General features: G+C 44.2%; 1 protein-coding gene across 5 annotated transcripts in view; it reads left to right on the top strand.

Annotated features, from left to right (window-relative positions):
* LOC138651574 (NXPE family member 1-like) overlaps positions 1-19,317 on the top strand; it is a 474,026-nt gene that overhangs the window by 282,780 nt on the left and 171,929 nt on the right. For all 5 annotated transcript variants that reach the window (XM_069741869.1, XM_069741868.1, XM_069741870.1 and 2 more), the window contains one exon: positions 17,033-17,094. In XM_069741869.1, coding sequence (XP_069597970.1) covers positions 17,033-17,094 — 62 coding nt within the window. The remainder of the gene's footprint in view (positions 1-17,032; positions 17,095-19,317) is intronic.

Below are 19,317 nucleotides of genomic sequence, written 5' to 3'. Positions count from 1 at the left end.
TCCATGTCTACACCTGTGTTCTGAACCACCCAGATGTAAAGGGGAAAAGAGAGACAAAAAACACTGCAAAGAAAAAAAAATGATCTCAGAACTTCTCTTATCCCTCTATTGAGATGCATTAGTACTTTGGGCCAGCTGTACTGTTATGACCTAGTGGTCAGGACAACAATGGACCTAGTGGTTAAGAGCACACGGAATGACCTGATAGTTTCTGATAATAAGGACGAGCTCTGGGACGTGGGAACTCTGCTGACCGCAATCCCTAATCCTATCAAACACACTAGAAATAGCCGTGGATTGCGCCTAACGCTCCCTATGCAACTCACCACAGCCTAAGAAACTAGCTAGCCCTTAAGAGGAAAAACAAGCCTACCTTGCCTCAGAGAAATTCCCCAAAGGAACAGGCAGCCCCCACATATATTGACTGTGAGCAAGATGAAATCACAAACACAGAGATTAAATAGATTTAGCAAAGAGAGGCCCGACTTACTGAACAGACAGAGGATAGGAAAGGTCACTTTGCGGTCAGCACAAAAACCTACAAAAGCCACGCAGAGAGTGCAGGGAAAAAAAAACCCTTCCGCACCGACTCACGGTGCTGGGGGCGCCCCTCTGCGTCCCAAAGCTATCAGCAAGCAAGGCAATATTTAACAATAGCAAGCTGGACAGAAAAAATAGCAAACAGGCAAAATAGCAAAGAGGAACTTAGCTTCTGCTGGAGTAACAGGTAACCAGTACGATCCAGGAGCAAACTAGAGCCATGGTACAACATTGACAGCTGGCATCTAGCAATGATCCAAGAGGAGTTAAATAGAGTAGCCAGCTAACGAATTAAGCTCGTCACCTGTGGAAGGAAACTCAGAAACACCCACAGCCACCAGAGAAAGTCCATGGACAGAACCAGCCGAAGTACCATTCCTGACCACAGGAGGGAGCTCAACAACAGAATTCACAACACGCACCCCCTCCTCCTCATCTTCGTCCTTCTGCCAAAGCGAGAGCTCGTCCACAGACTGCAGTCACCAAAGCACTCCATCTGCAGCTGGCACTGTTGCACACCAGTTGTCCCATTATGGGGCAGCTACTGGCAAGCGTCAGCAGGCTGTATTGGCTATGAAGTGTTTGGGCGACAACAGACACACCGCGGAAGTTCTGTCCGAGTTCTTGCAGAGAGAAACGCAGTCGTGGCTGGGCACAGTAGATCTTGAGGCAGGCAAGGTAGTGAGTGATAACGGAAGGAATTTCATGGCTGCCATCTCCCTTTCCCAAATGAAACACATTCCTTGCCTGGCTCACACCTTAAACCTGGTGGTGCAGTGCTTCCTGAAAAGTTATCCGGGGTTTTCCGACCTGCTCCTCAAAGTGCGCGGACTTTGCTCACATATCCGCCATTCGCCCGTATACTCCAGCCGTATGCAGACCTATCAGCGGTCTTTGAACCTTCCCCAGCATCGCCTAATCATAGACGTTGCAACAAGGTGGAACTCCACACTACACATGCTTCAGAGACTGTGCGAACAGAGGCGGGCTGTTATGTTTTTGTGGGAGGATACACATACACGGGCAGGCAGTAGGATGGCAGACATGGAGTTGTCAGGTGTGCAGTGGTCGAAGATACAAGACATGTGTCAAGTCCTTCAGTGTTTTGAGGAATGCACACGGCTGGTTAGTGCAGACAACACCATAATAAGCATGAGCATCCCCCTAATGCGTCTGCTGATGCAAAGTTTGACGCACATAAAGGAGCAGGCATCTTCAGCCGAGGAAGAGGAAAGCCTTGACGACAGTCAGCCATTGTCTGGTCAGGGCAGTGTACACGGCGAGGTAGCGGGCGAACAGGAGAAGGAGGACGAGGAGGATGATGGGGATGAGTATTTTTTTAATGAGGAAGCTTCTCCGGGGCCACTGGAAATTGGTGGCGTGTCAAGGCCGGGTTCTGGTTTTCTGAGGGACACAAGTGACGTAGATTTGCCTGAAACTGCCCCTCAACCAAGCACAACCGCAGATTTGACAACTGGAACTTTGGCACACATCCCGGATTATGCCTTATGTATCCTCAAAAGGGACACACGCATTACGAAAATGATGAACGATGACGATTACTGGTTGGCCTGCCTCCTTGAACCTCGCTATAAAGGCAAATTGCAAAATATTATGCCATATGAGAACTTGGAACTAATATTAGCAACCAAACAATCAACTCTTGTTGACCGTTTGCTTCAGGCATTCCCAGCACACAGCGCCCGTGATCGTTCTCACACGAGCTGCAGGGGGCAGCAGACCAGAAGTGTTAGAGGTGCAGAAATCCGAACAGGGCGTTGGACAGAGGGGTTTTCTGACCAGGTTGTGGAGTGATTTTGCTATGACCCCTGACAGGACAGGTACTGCTGCATCAATTCAAAGTGACAGGAGACAACATTTGTCCAGTATGGTTACTAACTATTTTTCATCCCTTATCAATGTTATACCTCAACCGTCATTCCCATTTGATTACTGGGCATCCAAATTAGACACCTGGCCAGAATTGGCAGAATATGCATTGCAGGAGCTTGCTTGCCCGGCAGCTAGTGTCCTATCAGAAAAAGTATTCAGTGCTGCAGGTTCAATATTAACCGAAAAAAGGACTCGTCTGGCTACCCAAAATGTTGATGATCTAACCTTCATTAAAATGAACCACAACTGGATTTCGACTTCTTTTGTCCCACCTTGCCCGGCCGACACCTAGCTTTCCTATGAAAAGGTATTGCCTGTGGACTACTCTGAATGACTTTACCAATCTCGTAATTTGCAGCAGCTGATTGTCCAGCATACGACATGTTTACACCTCCCTAAATGGCCAAACTCCCCACACGGGGCCGTGGTATTGCCACTTGGCACAAGCACCCGTGAGAGTGCTGTTTTTCTGAAGAGGTGGGTGTGCCCGCTTTTGGTCTACGGCACTGCCACTGGGTCCCTCATACTACAATAAAGTGTCTCTGGCGGTGGTGGTGCGCACCCAACGTCAGACACACTGTTGTAACATGAGGGGCCCTGGGCATGTACCGCCGGCCACAAGAGAGTTCCCCCACCCCCAGCTCAACCATTGCTCTACCACTTGCACAATTATCTCTCACAGTTCCACCTATGTTTAGTCTATGCGCTGACATCCATAAATTCCTGCCACTGACAAAACCATTGTGTTGACATGTATGATGGTACTTAACATAGTCAGGGGCAGTGTCCTATATTTACCCACGTAAATACTTTGTGCCAAATTACTAGGTCTGAAACTACGCAGAGGAGCCCACCCCTGTACCTAATGATTGCACCCTTTTGGTTTTTCTTTTTGTTGTAATGCGAGACATTAACATGTATTTATTTTTTGGGACTACTAACTGGCAGACACTCATTACAATCGGCCGCCGCTGACAACCCCAATGGTGCCCACTGCCTGTGTACCCCTGCAAGAGAATTCAAAGTGCCTACAGCCCAATTTTATTATGTTAGGCCTTTGAAGCCTGTCTGCGGTCCCTCCTTCCACTAGGCCTCCACTGACCTGTCTACTGCTGCCCGTGTTCCCCTGGAACCAATGTTAAAGTGCCTACAGCCCTAATTTATTATGTTAGGCCTTCGAAGCCTGTCTGCGGTCCCTCCTTCCACTAGGCCTCCACTGACCTGTCTACTGCTGCCCGTGTACCCCTGGAACCAATGTTAAAGTGCCTACAGCCCTAATTTATTATGTTAGGCCTTTGAAGCCTGTCTGCGGTCCCTCCTTCCACTAGGCCTAGAGAAGTATGCTGCCTTCCAGGTGCGATGATCAAGGATGTGACCGATAGGATACCAAAGCTCTTCAGCTCCAAGGACGTCCACCCATTTCTTCTGATACATGTTGGCACCAATGACACGGCAAGGAAGGACCTACCGACAATCTGCAAAGACTTTGAAGAGTTGGGGAAGAAAGTAAAGGAACTGGATGCACAGGTAGTTTTTTCTTCTATCCTTCCAGTAGACGGGCATGGCACCAGGAGATGGAACAGGATCCTTGATGCAAACAACTGGCTAAGACGATGGTGCAGACAACAAGGATTCGGATTCCTGGACCACGGTGTGAATTACTGGTACGATGGACTCCTCGCCAGAGACGGACTACACCTCAACAAACCTGGGAAACACACATTCGCCAGAAGACTCGCTACACTCATCAGGAGGGCTTTAAACTAGAAGAAGAGGGGACGGGAAGAAAAACATTAGACTCGACCAAAGAAGACCCAGGAAAACATACTCAGAAGGGAGGTAAGAACATTTCAAAAAAAATCCACAGCAAGGAGATTGGAACAAAACAAAATCCTCTAAACTGCATGCTCGCAAACGCCAGAAGCCTGACAAACAAGATGGAAGAACTAGAAGCAGAAATATCTACAGGTAACTTTGACATAGTGGGAATAACCGAGACATGGTTAGATGAAAGCTATGACTGGGCAGTTAACTTACAGGGTTACAGTCTGTTTAGAAAGGATCGTAAAAATCGGAGAGGAGGAGGGGTTTGTCTCTATGTAAAGTCTTGTCTAAAGTCCACTTTAAGGGAGGATATTAGCGAAGGAAATGAGGATGTCGAGTCCATATGGGTCGAAATTCATGGAGGGAAAAATGGTAACAAAATTCTCATTGGGGTCTGTTACAAACCCCCAAATATAACAGAAATCATGGAAAGTCTACTTCTAAAGCAGATAGATGAAGCTGCAACCCATAATGAGGTCCTGGTTATGGGGGACTTTAACTACCCGGATATTAACTGGGAAACAGAAACCTGTGAAACCCATAAAGGCAACAGGTTTCTGCTAATAACCAAGAAAAATTATCTTTCACAATTGGTGCAGAATCCAACCAGAGGAGCAGCACTTTTAGACCTAATACTATCTAATAGACCTGACAGAATAACAAATCTGCAGGTGGTTGGGCATCTAGGAAATAGCGACCACAATATTGTGCAGTTTCACCTGTCTTTCACTAGGGGGACTTGTCAGGGAGTCACAAAAACACTGAACTTTAGGAAGGCAAAGTTTGACCAGCTTAGAGATGCCCTTAATCTGGTAGACTGGGACAATATCCTCAGAAATAAGAATACAGATAATAAATGGAAAATGTTTAAGAACATCCTAAATAGGCACTGTAAGCGGTTTATACCTTGTGGGAATAAAAGGACTAGAAATAGGAAAAACCCAATGTGGCTAAACAAAGAAGTAAGACAGGCAATTAACCCCTTCATGACCGGGGGATTTTTCGTTTTTCCGTGTTCGTTTTTCGCTCCCCTCCTTCCCAGAGCCATAACTTTTTTATTTTTCCGTCAATTTGGCCATGTGAGGGCTTATTTTTTGCGGGACGAGTTGTACTTTTGAACGACATCATTGGTTTTAGCATGTCGTGTACTAGAAAACGGGAAAAAAATTCCAAGTGCGGTGAAATTGCAAAAAAAGTGCAATCCCACATTGGTTTTTTGTTTGGCTTTTTTTGCTAGGTTCACTAAATGCTAAAAATGACCTGCCATTATGATTCTCCAGGTCATTACGAGTTCATAGACACCAAACATGACTAGGTTATTTTTTATCTAAGTGGTGAAAAAAAATTCCAAACTTTGCTAAAAAATAAATAAAAATTGCGCCATTTTCCGATACTCGTAGCGTCTCCATTTTTCGTGATCTGGGGTCGGTTGAGGGCTTATTTTTTGCGTGCCAAGATGACGTTTTTAATGATAGCATTTCGGTGCAGATACGTTCTTTTGATCGCCCGTTATTGCATTTTAATGCAATGTCGCGGCGACCAAAAAAACGTAATTCTGGCGTTTCGAGTTTTTTTCCCGCTACGCTGTTTAGCGATCAGGTTAATACTTTTTTTTATTTGATAGATCGGGCAATTCTGAGCGCGGCGATACCAAATATGCGTAGATTTGATATTTTTTTATTGATTTATTTTGATTGGGGTGAAAGGGGGGTGATTTAAACTTTTATGTTTTTTTTATTTTTTTCACATTTTTTTAAACTTTTTTTTTTAACTTTTGCCATGCTTCAATAGCCTCCATGGAAGGCTAGAAGCAGGCACAGCACGATCGGCTCTGCTACATAGCAGCGATCTCCTGATCGCTGCTATGTAGCAGAATTGCACGTGTGCTGTGAGCGCCGACCACAGGGTGGCGCTCACAGCGACGGGCAATCAGTAACCATAGAGGTCTCAAGGACCTCTATGGCTACAATGGAGACGCATCGCCGACCCCCGGACATGTGACGGGGGTCGGCGATGACGTCATTTCCGGCCGCCCGGCCGGAAGCGGTAGTTAAATGCCGCTGTCTGCGTTTGACAGCGGCATTTAACTAGTTAATAGGTGCGGGCAGATCGCGATTCTGCCCGCGCCTATTACGGGCACATGTCAGCTGTTCAAAACAGCTGACATGTCCCGGCTTTGGTGCGGGCTCACCGCGGAGCCCTGCATCAAAGCAGGGGAGCCGGCATCGGACGGTATAGTACGTCCGATGCCGGTAAGGGGTTAACAGTAAAAAGAAAGCATTTGCACTACTAAAGCAGGATGGCACCATTGAAGCTCTAAAAAACTATAGGGAGAAAAATACTTTATCTAAAAAACTAATTAAAGCTGCCAAAAAGGAAACAGAGAAGCACATTGCTAAGGAAAGTAAAACTAATCCCAAACTGTTCTTCAACTATATCAATAGTAAAAGAATAAAAACTGAAAATGTAGGCCCCTTAAAAAATAGTGAGGAAAGAATGGTTGTAGATGACGAGGAAAAAGCTAATATATTAAACACCTTCTTCTCCACGGTATTCACGGTGGAAAATGAAATGCTAGGTGAAATCCCAAGAAACAATGAAAACCCTATATTAAGGGTCACCAATCTAACCCAAGAAGAGGTGCGAAACCGGCTAAATAAGATCAAAATAGATAAATCTCCGGGTCCGGATGGCATACACCCACGAGTACTAAGAGAACTAAGTAATGTAATAGATAAACCATTATTTCTTATTTTTACGGACTCTATAGCGACAGGGTCTGTTCCGCAGGACTGGCGCATAGCAAATGTGGTGCCAATATTCAAAAAGGGCTCTAAAAGTGAACCTGGAAATTATAGGCCAGTAAGTCTAACCTCTATTGTTGGTAAAATATTTGAAGGGTTTCTGAGGGATGTTATTCTGGATTATCTCAATGAGAATAACTGTTTAACTCGATATCAGCATGGGTTTATGAGAAATCGCTCCTGTCAAACCAATCTAATCAGTTTTTATGAAGAGGTAAGCTATAGGCTGGACCACGGTGAGTCATTGGACGTGGTATATCTCGATTTTTCCAAAGCGTTTGATACCGTGCCGCACAAGAGGTTGGTACACAAAATGAGAATGCTTGGTCTGGGGGAAAATGTGTGTAAATGGGTTAGTAACTGGCTTAGTGATAGAAAGCAGAGGGTGGTTATAAATGGTATAGTCTCTAACTGGGTCGCTGTGACCAGTGGGGTACCGCAGGGGTCAGTATTGGGACCTGTTCTCTTCAACATATTCATTAATGATCTGGTAGAAGGTTTACACAGTAAAATATCGATATTTGCAGATGATACAAAACTATGTAAAGCAGTTAATACAAGAGAAGATAGTATTCTGCTACAGATGGATCTGGATAAGTTGGAAACTTGGGCTGAAAGGTGGCAGATGAGGTTTAACAATGATAAATGTAAGGTTATACACATGGGAAGAAGGAATCAATATCACCATTACACACTGAATGGGAAACCACTGGGTAAATCTGACAGGGAGAAGGACTTGGGGATCCTAGTTAATGATAAACTTACCTGGAGCAGCCAGTGCCAGGCAGCAGCTGCCAAGGCAAACAGGATCATGGGGTGCATTAAAAGAGGTCTGAATACACATGATGAGAGCATTATACTGCCTCTGTACAAATCCCTAGTTAGACCGCACATGGAGTACTGTGTCCAGTTTTGGGCACCGGTGCTCATGAAGGATATAATGGAACTAGAGAGAGTACAAAGGAGGGCAACAAAATTAATAAAGGGGATGGGAGAACTACAATACCCAGATAGATTAGCGAAATTAGGATTATTTAGTCTAGAAAAAAGACGACTGAGGGGCGATCTAATAACCATGTATAAGTATATAAGGGGACAATACAAATATCTCGCTGAGGATCTGTTTATACCAAGGAAGGTGACGGGCACAAGGGGGCATTCTTTGCGTCTGGAGGAGAGAAGGTTTTTCCACCAACATAGAAGAGGATTCTTTACTGTTAGGGCAGTGAGAATCTGGAATTGCTTGCCTGAGGAGGTGGTGATGGCGAACTCAGTCGAGGGGTTCAAGAGAGGCCTGGATGTCTTCCTGGAGCAGAACAATATTGTATCATACAATTATTAGGTTCTGTAGAAGGACGTAGATCTGGGGATTTATTATGATGGAATATAGGCTGAACTGGATGGACAAATGTCTTTTTTCGGCCTTACTAACTATGTTACTATGTTATGTTAGGCCTCCACTGACCTATCTACTGCTGCCCGTGTACCCCTGGAACCAATTATAAAGTGCCTACAGCCATATTTTATTATGTTAGGCCTTCGAAGCCTGTCTGCGGTCCCTCCTTCCACTAGGCCTCCACTGACCTGTCTACTGCTGCCCGTGTACCCCTGGAACCAATGTTAAAGTGCCTACAGCCTTAATTTATTATGTTAGGCCTTCGAAGCCTGTCTGCGGTCCCTCCTTCCACTAGGCCTCCACTGACCTATCTACTGCTGCCCGTGTACCCCTGGAACCAATTATAAAGTGCCTACAGCCATATTTTATTATGTTAGGCCTTCGAAGCCTGTCTGCGGTCCCTCCTTCCACTAGGCCTCCACTGACCTTTCTACTGCTGCCCGTGTACCCCTGGAACCAATGTTAAAGTGCCTACAGCCCTAATTTATTGTTAGGCCTTCGAAGCCTGTCTGCGGTCCCTTCTTCCACTAGGCCTCCACTGACCTATCTACTGCTGCCCGTGTACCCCTGGAACCAATTATAAAGTGCCTACAGCCATATTTTATTATGTTAGGCCTTCGAAGCCTGTCTGCGGTCCCTCCTTCCACTAGGCCTCCACTGACCAGACCAATGCTGGCCGTGTACCCCTGGAGCCCAGCTGAAAGTTCATGGTTCCTCCTTTTTTTCTTTGTTTTATATTTAGAAAGCCCAGATGAACTACGCTGTACCACGGTTCAAGCTACCCAGTCGACATTTCTTTTACGAGAAAAGCCTTCCCAGCCCTCCACCGGCATGAAAAAGTCTGCATTGTCATAGCACTCAGGCAATCAAACAGTAGAAAGGTGCACCTGACAAGAGACGCAAGGACCAGTAGGCATGTCCACAAAAAGTTACGTGTCCATTACGGCGCACTGGGTTAATGTGTTGGATGCATGGTCCACAGGGGACAGCCTACAAAGTCTGTCTGCAGTCCCTAATTCAAATTGTCCTCCGCTGACCACACCACTGCTGCCCGTGTACCCCTGGAACCAATTTTAAAGTGCCTAGAACCTAATTTTGTTTTGTTAGGCCTACCACGCCTGTCTGCGTTCCCTCCTTCCAATACTCGTCCACTGACCACATCACTGCTGCCCGTGGACCCCTGGAACCTATTTTTAATTGCATAGAGCATCCTTTTATTAATAGTAGGCGTACAAAGTCTGTCTGCGGTCTACTATTGAAATTGTCCTCCACTGACCAGAGCAATGCTGCCTGTGTACCCCTGTAACCTTTTGTAAACTGCAGTGAGCCACATTTTTGGTTTAAGGCCTACTACCTGTGTCTGTCTGCGCCACTGAATACAGCTGTCCTCCTTTGAAAAAAGCAGAGCGTCAATAGTCTTGTTTTCAGCCTCTAGGAATTTGAAAACTGCATTGGGGCTACTACTTTGGTAGGGCTTACTAACGGTGTCTGCCGCTCCAAGGTGTGCCCCAGGTTTCCTCTCCATTGCTTGGGTCTTCCGAATCTCGTTTAGTAGTTGTTGAAAACTACACTGCATTAGGCCTACAAATTGGGTATGGGGTGTAGAGACGGTGTGTTCCACTCAAAGGTGTTCCCCAGGTTTCGTCCACATTGCTTCGATCTTCCGACTCTCGTTTAGTAGTTGTTGAAAACTACACTGCATTAGGCCTACAAATTGGGTATGGGGTGTAGAGACGGTGTGTTCCACTCCAAGGTGTTCCCCAAGTTTCCTCTCCACTGCTTCGGTCTTCCGACTCTCGTTTAGTAGTTGTTGAAAACAACAATGCATTAGGCCTACAAGTTGGGTCTGGGTTGTAGAGACGGTGTCTTCCACTCCAAGGTGTTCTCCACGTTGACTCTCCATTGCTTCAATCTTCATGCTCGTCTTTAGTAGTTGTTGAAAACAACACTGCATTAGGCCTACTAGTTGGGTATGGGGTGTAGAGACGGTGTGTTCCACTCCAAGGTGTTCCCCAGGTTGCCTCTCCATTGCTTCAATCTTCATGCTCTTGTTTAGTAGTTGTCGATAACTACACTGCATTAGGCCTACAAATTGGGTATGGGCTGTGTTGGATTGAAAGTTTATGTCTGTGACTAGTTGGGGTTGTCAGGGGGTTCATAATGATGTTCCTTTGATGTCAATCTCCTTTTCTTCCTCTTCTGAAATTCCAGAGTTTTTGTCTGATTTTCAGGATGTATTCGATGAGCCCAAGTCCAGTTCCCTGCCACCGCACAGGGACTGTGATTGTGCGATTGACTTGATTCCAGGCTGTAAGTTTCCTAAGGGTCGACTTTTCAAACTGTTTGTGCCTGAACATACTGCCATGCGGAGTTATGTTAAGGAGTCTTTGGAGAAAGGGCATATTCGGCCATCTTGTTCACCATTGGGAGCGGGATTTTTTTTTGTTGCTAAGAAGGATGGCTCCTTGAGACCCTGTATTGATTATCGCCTTTTGAATAAGATCACGGTCAAGTTTCAATACCCTTTACCTTTGCTTTCCGATTTGTTTGCTAGGATTAAGGGGGCTAGTTAGTTTACTAAGGCTGGTTTCACATTTGCGTTTTTTTGGGTGCGTTTTTGCGGTAAAAAACGCAAAAAACGCATGTAAACGCATGCAAACGCTGCGTTTTTTTACGCATGCGTTTTTGCATGTGGTGTAAAAAACGCGGCGTTTTACCGCGTTTACATGCGTTTTTTCATGCGTTTGCGTTTTTTAAACGCATGCTGAGAAATGTGTGACAGCTGCCAATCATTAAAAAAAAGTAAAAAACCCACTATAAACAGAAATAGTTAGGGGTAGGGGTAGGGGTAGGGATCATAACCCTAACCCTAAAGGGATCCTAACCCTAACCCTACCCCTAACCCTAACCCTACCCCTAACCCTAAGGGATCCTAACCCTAACCCTACCCCTAACCCTAACCCTACCCCTAACCCTAAGGGATCCTAACCCTACCCCTAACCCTAACCATAAAGGGGTTAGGGTTAGGGTTAGGGGTAGGGTTAGGGTTAGGGTTAGGGGTAGGGTTAGGATCCCTTTATCACCTTTACGTTGGGTGGTGGCATATTAGTGTGTTTTCAGGGGTTTTAATAAAAAAAACGCATGCGTTTTTTAACGCAAAAAACGCATGCACCAAAAAACGCATGCGTCCCCATTGACTCCAATGCATTTTTTGACCCAAAAAAACCGCATGAAAACGCATGCGTTTTTTTTTGGTCCAAAAAACGCTTCTAAAAATACTACAACTAGCATTTTAGAAAAAAAACGCATGCAGTAAAAAAACGCATGCGTTGCAAAACACGACCAAACGCATACACAAAAAAACGCATGCGTTTTCAATGTTAAATATAGGGGAAAAAAATGCAGCAGACAAAAACGCAAGTGTGAAACCAGCCTAAGATTGACCTTCGAGGGGCATATAATCTTGTTCGTATTAAGCAGGGTGATGAATGGAAAATTGCGTTTAATACGCCCGAAGGCCATTTTGAATACCTTGTGATGCCATTCGGGCTCACTAATGCTCCATTTGTTTTTCAGTCCTTCATGCATGATATCTTACGGAATTATATTGATAAATTCTTGATTGTATATTTGGACGATATTTTGATTTTTTCCGATGATTGGGAGTCTCATGTGGAACAGGTCAGGATGGTATTTCAGATCCTTCGTGACAATGCTTTGTTTGTGAAGGGGTCTAAGTGTCTCTTTGGGGTGCAGAAGGTTTCTTTTTTGGGCTTCATTTTTTCTCCCTCATCTATGGAGATGGATCCGGTTAAGGTTCAGGCCATTCATGATTGGATTCAGCCCACATCCGTGAAGAGCCTTCAAAAATTTTTGGGTTTTGCAAATTTTTATCACCGTTTCTTTGCTAACTTTTCCAGTGTGGTTAAACCCTTGACCGATTTGATGAAGAATGGCGCTGATGTGGCGAATTGGTCCTCTGCGACTGTCTCTGCCTTTCAGGAGCTTAAACGCCGATTTACTTTTGCTCCGGTGTTGCGCCAACCGGATGTTTCTCTTCTGTTTCAGATTGAGATTGACGCTTCTGAGATGGGGGCAGGGGCCGTTTTGTCTCAGAGGGATCCTGTTGGTTCCTTGATGAAACCGTGTGCCTTCTTTTCCCGTAAGTTTTCGCCTGCTGAACGCAATTATGATGTCGGCAATTGGGAGTTGTTGGCTATGAAGTCGGCGTTTGAGGAGTGGCGACATTGGCTTGAGGGAGCTAAGTACCGTATTGTGGTCTTGACCGATTATAAGAATCTGATTTACCTCGAGTCTGCCAAACGGCTGAATCCTAGGCAGGCTAGATGGTCCTTGTTTTTTTCCCTTTTTGATTTCGTGGTCTCGTATCTTCCGGGTTCTAAGAATATTAAGGCTGATGCCCTCTCTAGGAGTATTTTGCCTGATTCTCCTGAGGTCCTTGAACCGGTCGGCATTCTGAAAGAAGGGGTGGTCCTTTCTGCCATTTCCCCTGATTTACGACGGGTTCTTCAGGAATTTCAGGCTGATAGACCTGACCGCTGTCCAGTGGGGAAACTGTTTGTTCCTGACAGATGGACTAGTAGAGTGATTTCTGAGGTTCACTGTTCTGTGTTGGCTGGTCATCCTGGTAATTTTGGCACCAGAGACTTGGTTGGTAGGTCCTTTTGGTGGCCTTCTTTGTCACGTGATGTGCGTTCTTTTGTGCAGTCCTGTGGGACTTGTGCGTGGGCCAAGCCTTGTTGTTCCCGTGCTAGTGGGTTGCTTTTGCCATTACCGGTCCCTGAGAGGCCCTGGACGCATATTTCTATGGATTTTATTTCTGATCTTCCGGTTTCCCAGAGGATGTCGGTTATCTGGGTTGTTTGTGACCGGTTCTCTAAGATAGTTCATTTGGTGCCTTTGCCTAAATTGCCTTCCTCTTCAGATTTGGTTCCGTTGTTTTTTCAGCATGTGGTTCGTTTGCATGGTATTCCGGAGAATATTGTGTCCGACAGAGGTTCCCAGTTTGTGTCTAGGTTTTGGCGGGCCTTTTGTGCTAGGCTGGGCATTGATTTGTCTTTTTCTTCTGCATTTCATCCTCAGACAAATGGTCAAACCGAGCGAACTAATCAGACTTTGGAGACTTATTTGAGATGCTTTGTGTCTGCTGATCAGGATGATTGGGTGGCCTTCTTGCCATTGGCCGAGTTTGCCCTTAATAATCGGGCTAGTTCGGCTACTTTGGTTTCGCCTTTCTTTTGTAATTTTGGTTTTCATCCTCGTTTTTCTTCTGGGCAAGTTGAGCCTTCTGACTGTCCTGGTGTGGATTCTGTGGTTGACAGGTTGCAGCAGATTTGGGCTCATGTGGTGGACAATTTGGTGTTGTCTCAGGAGGAGGCTCAACGTTTTGCTAACTGTCGTCGGTGTGTTGGTTCCCGGCTTCGGTTTGGGGATCTGGTCTGGTTGTCTTCCCAGCATGTTCCTATGAAGGTTTCTTCTCCTAAGTTTAAGCCTCTGTTTATTGGTCCGTATAGGATTTCTGGGATAGCCTCTTTTGCTATCCATAATGTCTTCCATATATCTTTATTGTGGAAATATGTGGTGCCCGTTGTTCCCCCTTTTGATCCTCCGGCCCCTGTGTTGGTTGATGGGGAGTTGGAGTTTGTGGTTGAGGATTCTCGTTTTTCGAGGCGGAGGCTTTAGTACCTTGTCAAATGGAAGGGTTATGGCCAGGAGGATAATTCTTGGTTTTTTGCTTCTGATGTCCATGCTGCTGATTTGGTTTGTGCCTTTCATCTGGCTCGTCCTGATCGGCCTGGGGGCTCTCTCTGGTGAGGGTTCGGTGACCCCTCCTCAAGGGGAGGGTACTGTTGTGAATTCTGCCTTTGGGCTCCCTCCGGTGGTTGTAGGTGGTAATGCAGTTGTCCCTGGGTTGCAGTCCTGGTCAGGTGTATCTGCTGATTGCAATTCTGACTGGGGTATTTAGGTGTGCAGGATTCATTAGTCCTTGCCAGTTGTCCATGGTTTCTGGGAGGTGTTAGACCTCTATCTGGTTCCTCCTGCCTTGCTGCCAAATCTACAAAGATAAGTGTCTGGTTTTGTTTCTGTGGCACACATGCTGTGTGCTTTATAATTCAGTGCTATTCATTTGTTTTTTCTTGTCCGGCTTCGATTGTGTCAGTATTTACTCAGTCTAGTTGGATTCTCAGGAGTTGCAGATATACGTTCCACGTCTTTAGTTAGATGGTGGAATTTTTTGTATTTTCTGCTGTGGATATTTTTGGAAGGGTTTTAATACTGACCGCTTAGTATTCTGTCCTATCCTTTCCTATTTTAGCTAGAGTGGCCTCTTTTGCTAAATCCTGTTTTCTGCCTGCATGTGTCTTTCCTCTCCTACTCACAGTCAATATTCGTGGGGGGCTGCCTATCCTTTGGGGTTCTGCTCTGAGGCAAGGTAGAATTCCTATTTTCATCTATAGGGGTATTTAGTCCTCCGGCTGTGTCGAGGTGTCTAGGGTTTGTTAGGCACACCCCACGGCTACTTCTAGTTGCGGTGTTAGTTCAGGATTTACGGTCAGTACAGTTACCACCTACTCCAGAGAAAGTTTCATGCGGCTCCAAGGTCACCGGATCATAACAATACCCATGCAGATTAAAAAAAAAAATTCTGTTGCTAAACATGATACAGCCCGTCATATCCCCCGTTGTTGTTTTGTAATTTTGTGGCAGTGAAATTAAGCTGTCTGCAGACCTCACGCACATTAAAAGAATTATGTTGCAAAATGTGATACAGCCTGCCATATCCCATGTTATAATTTTGTGGCAGTAAAATTGTTGTGTGTGCAGAGCTGTTCTACATAATAAACAACAATTGGGGGTTTTACAAATGTGATACAGCAAGTTAAATCCGATTTTGAAATTGTTTGGAGCATATCTTCTAGGTTAAACAGGCCTCATCCTCACCAAAAATGTATTTTGAAATTGTTAGTAGTATCAACTGTTTGTTACACAGAACTCTTCCACAAGCGCAAAAAAATTTGTTCGGTTACTAATGTCATGCAGTAGGATAGATCTCACTTTAAAATTGTTTGGAGCATTTAGTCTATTTTATACAGTCCTCATCCAGCAAATATTTCATGCTTTGGCACGATAGAGTGCAACCTTTTTTTGTATATTGTATATGGAGGTAGCTGCTCCTGGAATGCACCTATTTACCCTAGTTTGGGTGTGCCAGTCGTTTTTCTGTCATTTCTATGTTAGCTTACTGACTGAGCACTCCTCCCTTCATCATGTGGTTTTTAATTACATCTAATCACACTTGGTTCCGGCCAACCCGTATGTAGGCTTTGCTGTCAGAGGTGTCCACATTCACCCAGGCATACAGACATTGGCCTTCGGTAAGTGTTAACATTTGGATAGGGAGGTCAGGGACCCATCAGATTAATGAGACCACCTTGACGATGGTTGATGGGCTCACACTATTTGATCAAATTCTGTGCAAAGCGTCTCTCAAATATTTTTCCTACTGTTCAAAAGCCATTTTGCTATTCATATTTCATGTATTCCATTTTAGACATGCTTTGGCACGATAGAGTACAACCTTTTTTTGTATATTGTATATGGAGGTAGCTGCTCCTGGTATGCACCTATGCACACTAGTTTGGATGTGCCAGTCGTTTTTCTGTCATTTCTATGTTATACAGTAGGGGAGATCTCAATTTGAAATTGTTTGACGTATCTAGTCTATTTTATACAGTCCTCATACAGCCAAATGAAAAAAATTCTGTTACTAACGTCATACAGTAGGGGACATCTCACTTTGAAATTGTTTGTACCATCTAGTCTATGCTATACAGGACTCATCCACAGTACATAAAATATTTCTTCTGTTACTAACATTATACAACAGGGGAGATCTCATTCTGAAATTGTTTGGAGCATGTTTTCTATATCATATATGCCTCATCCACACTCAAACATTTCTTTGTACAGTGACTAACACGATTCAGCATGCCATATTTAACCTTGTCATTTAGTGCCGCTGAAATTCAGCTGTTTGCAGAGTGGTGCAAAGCAAAAAATGGTGGTTTGCAGAGTGGTGCAAAACATAGCTCTGGCAATGAAGCAAGTACAAATTATAATCAGGCACCTTACCCAAGCAGGGAGAAACCTGAAATACTCAGTGGTGACTGCCATAACGAGGCGGTGCTTCTGGGTCATGACCTCGCCGTTGCATAAAGAGCTGAAGGAGCGCGCGGCCATGACCCTGGACACATGCGTGAGCAGTGGGACCTCCGCCAATCAGGAAGCGCCAAAGAGACGCGACGAGGGACCCGCTTACCACCGTACCGCGCAAAGGAGATGTGGTGAGTATCACGGGCAACGGGATATGTATCAGTTTCTTGTCTTCTGCAATGATCATTCACAAAAGCTGCTCAAATGTGTTTTCGGATCTGATTTCTGGATTAGAGAACCGTGCCAAGAGACTACAGAAATATATCAAGCTTAATACAGAAGTTTAGGAAGTTGTTGCCAAAATATTTGCTAGATTAAATAGATTTTTTTTCTTGCTTAGGTCAAATGTCAGAGTGGAAATTCCAGTAACTATTCAGCCAATTGAAGCAGTTCTCTGCAACAGTAAGTATAGCCTTATTCAAAAGGAGAACAGAGTCAAAATGAGCTTATGATTTATCATTCATACATTTATCTGAGAAGATCACATTTGTGATCTGAGACAACATAGATTTCCAGAATGAGGTTATTCACAAATAAGGTTGGTGAAAAAGCAACACACATTTTTTATATATGTTGAATGCTGCAGACTTTTCATTAGGCAGGGGGCACACTTGCGAATGCAACATGAGAAACTTGCGTGATTCTCTCACCTCAATGCCCAACACTGCCGCCAGCACTCGAGACCGGAGTGTCTGGCTGCATGTTTTTCTTTGCAGCTGAATGTTTCGGTCCTGAGTGTCGGTGGCAGTGCTGGGTATTGAGGCGAGAGACTCGCGCGAGCTTCTCACATTGCCCTCGCAAGTGTGACACCCGGCCTAAATCGGACTCTCTTGAGAGTTTTAAGGTAAACTGTCTGCAGGTGTTTATATCCCAAACTAATTAAATCTATGAAATGTTGATAACATCCATGACTTTATCTTAGAAATCTTGGTTTATGTATTTGAGAAATGTTTTCTTGAATTATTATGCAAATGAGCTGCAAGTGCAGGGGGCGGGCACTGCACCTACGGCTCTGCAGCCTCTCTTCCCTATTCCCTTACCATTGCCTATCTTTTGTCACTGATTGAGAGGTCACTCTTCTTTCATTGACCTGCATTTCCCACCATAGATCTACTACAAATTCTGCCATTTCCCAGGGTAAAGGATGCACAGTAAGGTCCTGATGAAGAAAACTGTCAGTCTGGTGCGATCTACATAGTTTTGGAGGAAAATTTTGCTCACCATTTTACTTTATTGAATTCTACAAACTATATGTAGGCATTGGATTTTGCAGACCAGTAGTTAACCTTACCCTTATGTGCTACATTATGCTTATATGTGATAGTATATTTCATGTTAGGATGGTAGTTCCTACATGAGTATTAATTACTTAGACAGCTTTCTCTCTTTTGTCATTTTAATTTTAGAGAAATGGGATTCCATTTTACTCTTGCCCAATAAAGATTATAGTTTTAAGATAGGTGGAAGTTGCAAAGCAAATTTTGCCCGCACAGGCATTAGTAAATAGATTATACATGTACAGCACTATTAAAATGTTTGTCAGTTTTTCTTTAAAAAGCAGGAAAAGAACCTTCTCCAAAAAGACTGCTTGCTTTTTGTAAATGAAAATGTCTTGTTTAGATTCAGAGGCAAATTCATTACAGTGGAATTAAATTGTTTTCAAATATGAAATAAATTTGTATTCTCTAGAATACAAACATTATGCAATGCGATCTGTGTGAATTAGGCAAAATGGTGGCAAACTTGCCATCATTTTGCTGAACCTTAGAGGTCCAGCAAAATTCACGAGATGTGCTTAATTCAAATCTTTCCACATTCAATCATTTCTAGTTCAAACTCTAGTCAGTTCTACTGGGTATTTCATGGTATCCAAGCTAGATAATCTTTCCAAATAATATTATTAATATATATTATCTATATGCGCACATGGTCAAAATTGTTTGTACCCCTCGTTTAATGACAGAAAAACCCAAAATGGTCACAGAAATAACTTGAATCTGACAAAAGTAATAATAAATTAAAAATCTATGAAAATGAACAAATGAAAGTCAGACATTGCCTTTCAACCATGCTTCCACAGAGTTTAAAAAAAATAAAACTCATGGAATAGGCCTGGACAGAAATGATAGTTCCCTTAACTTAATATTTTGTTGCACAACCTTTTGAGGCAATCACTGCAATCAATTGATTCCTGTAACGGTCAATGAGACTTCTGTACCTCTCGACAGGTATTTTGGCCCACTCCCCAAGAGCAATCTGCTCCAGTTGTCTCGTGTTTGATGGTTGCATTTTCCAGACAACATGTTTCAGCTCTTTCCAAAGATGCTCAATAGGATTTAGGTCAGTGCTCATAGAAGGCCACTTCAGAATAGTCCAATGTTTTCCTCTTAGCCATTCTTCGGTGTTTTTAGCTGTATGTTTTGGGTCATTATCCTGTTGCAAAACCCATGACCTGTGACTGTGACCAAGCTTTCTGACACTGGGCAGCACATTTCTCTCTAGAATCCATTGATAGTCTTGAGATTTCATTGTACCCTGCACAGATTCTAGACACCCTGTGCCAGATGCAGCAAAGCAGTGCAAGAACATAACAGAGCCTCCTCCATGTTTCACATTAGGGACAGT

The sequence above is a fragment of the Ranitomeya imitator genome, chromosome 10 (assembly GCF_032444005.1).
Source record: "Ranitomeya imitator isolate aRanImi1 chromosome 10, aRanImi1.pri, whole genome shotgun sequence".
NCBI lineage: Eukaryota > Metazoa > Chordata > Amphibia > Anura > Dendrobatidae > Ranitomeya > Ranitomeya imitator.
This window is presented reverse-complemented; position numbering and strand designations above follow the sequence as displayed.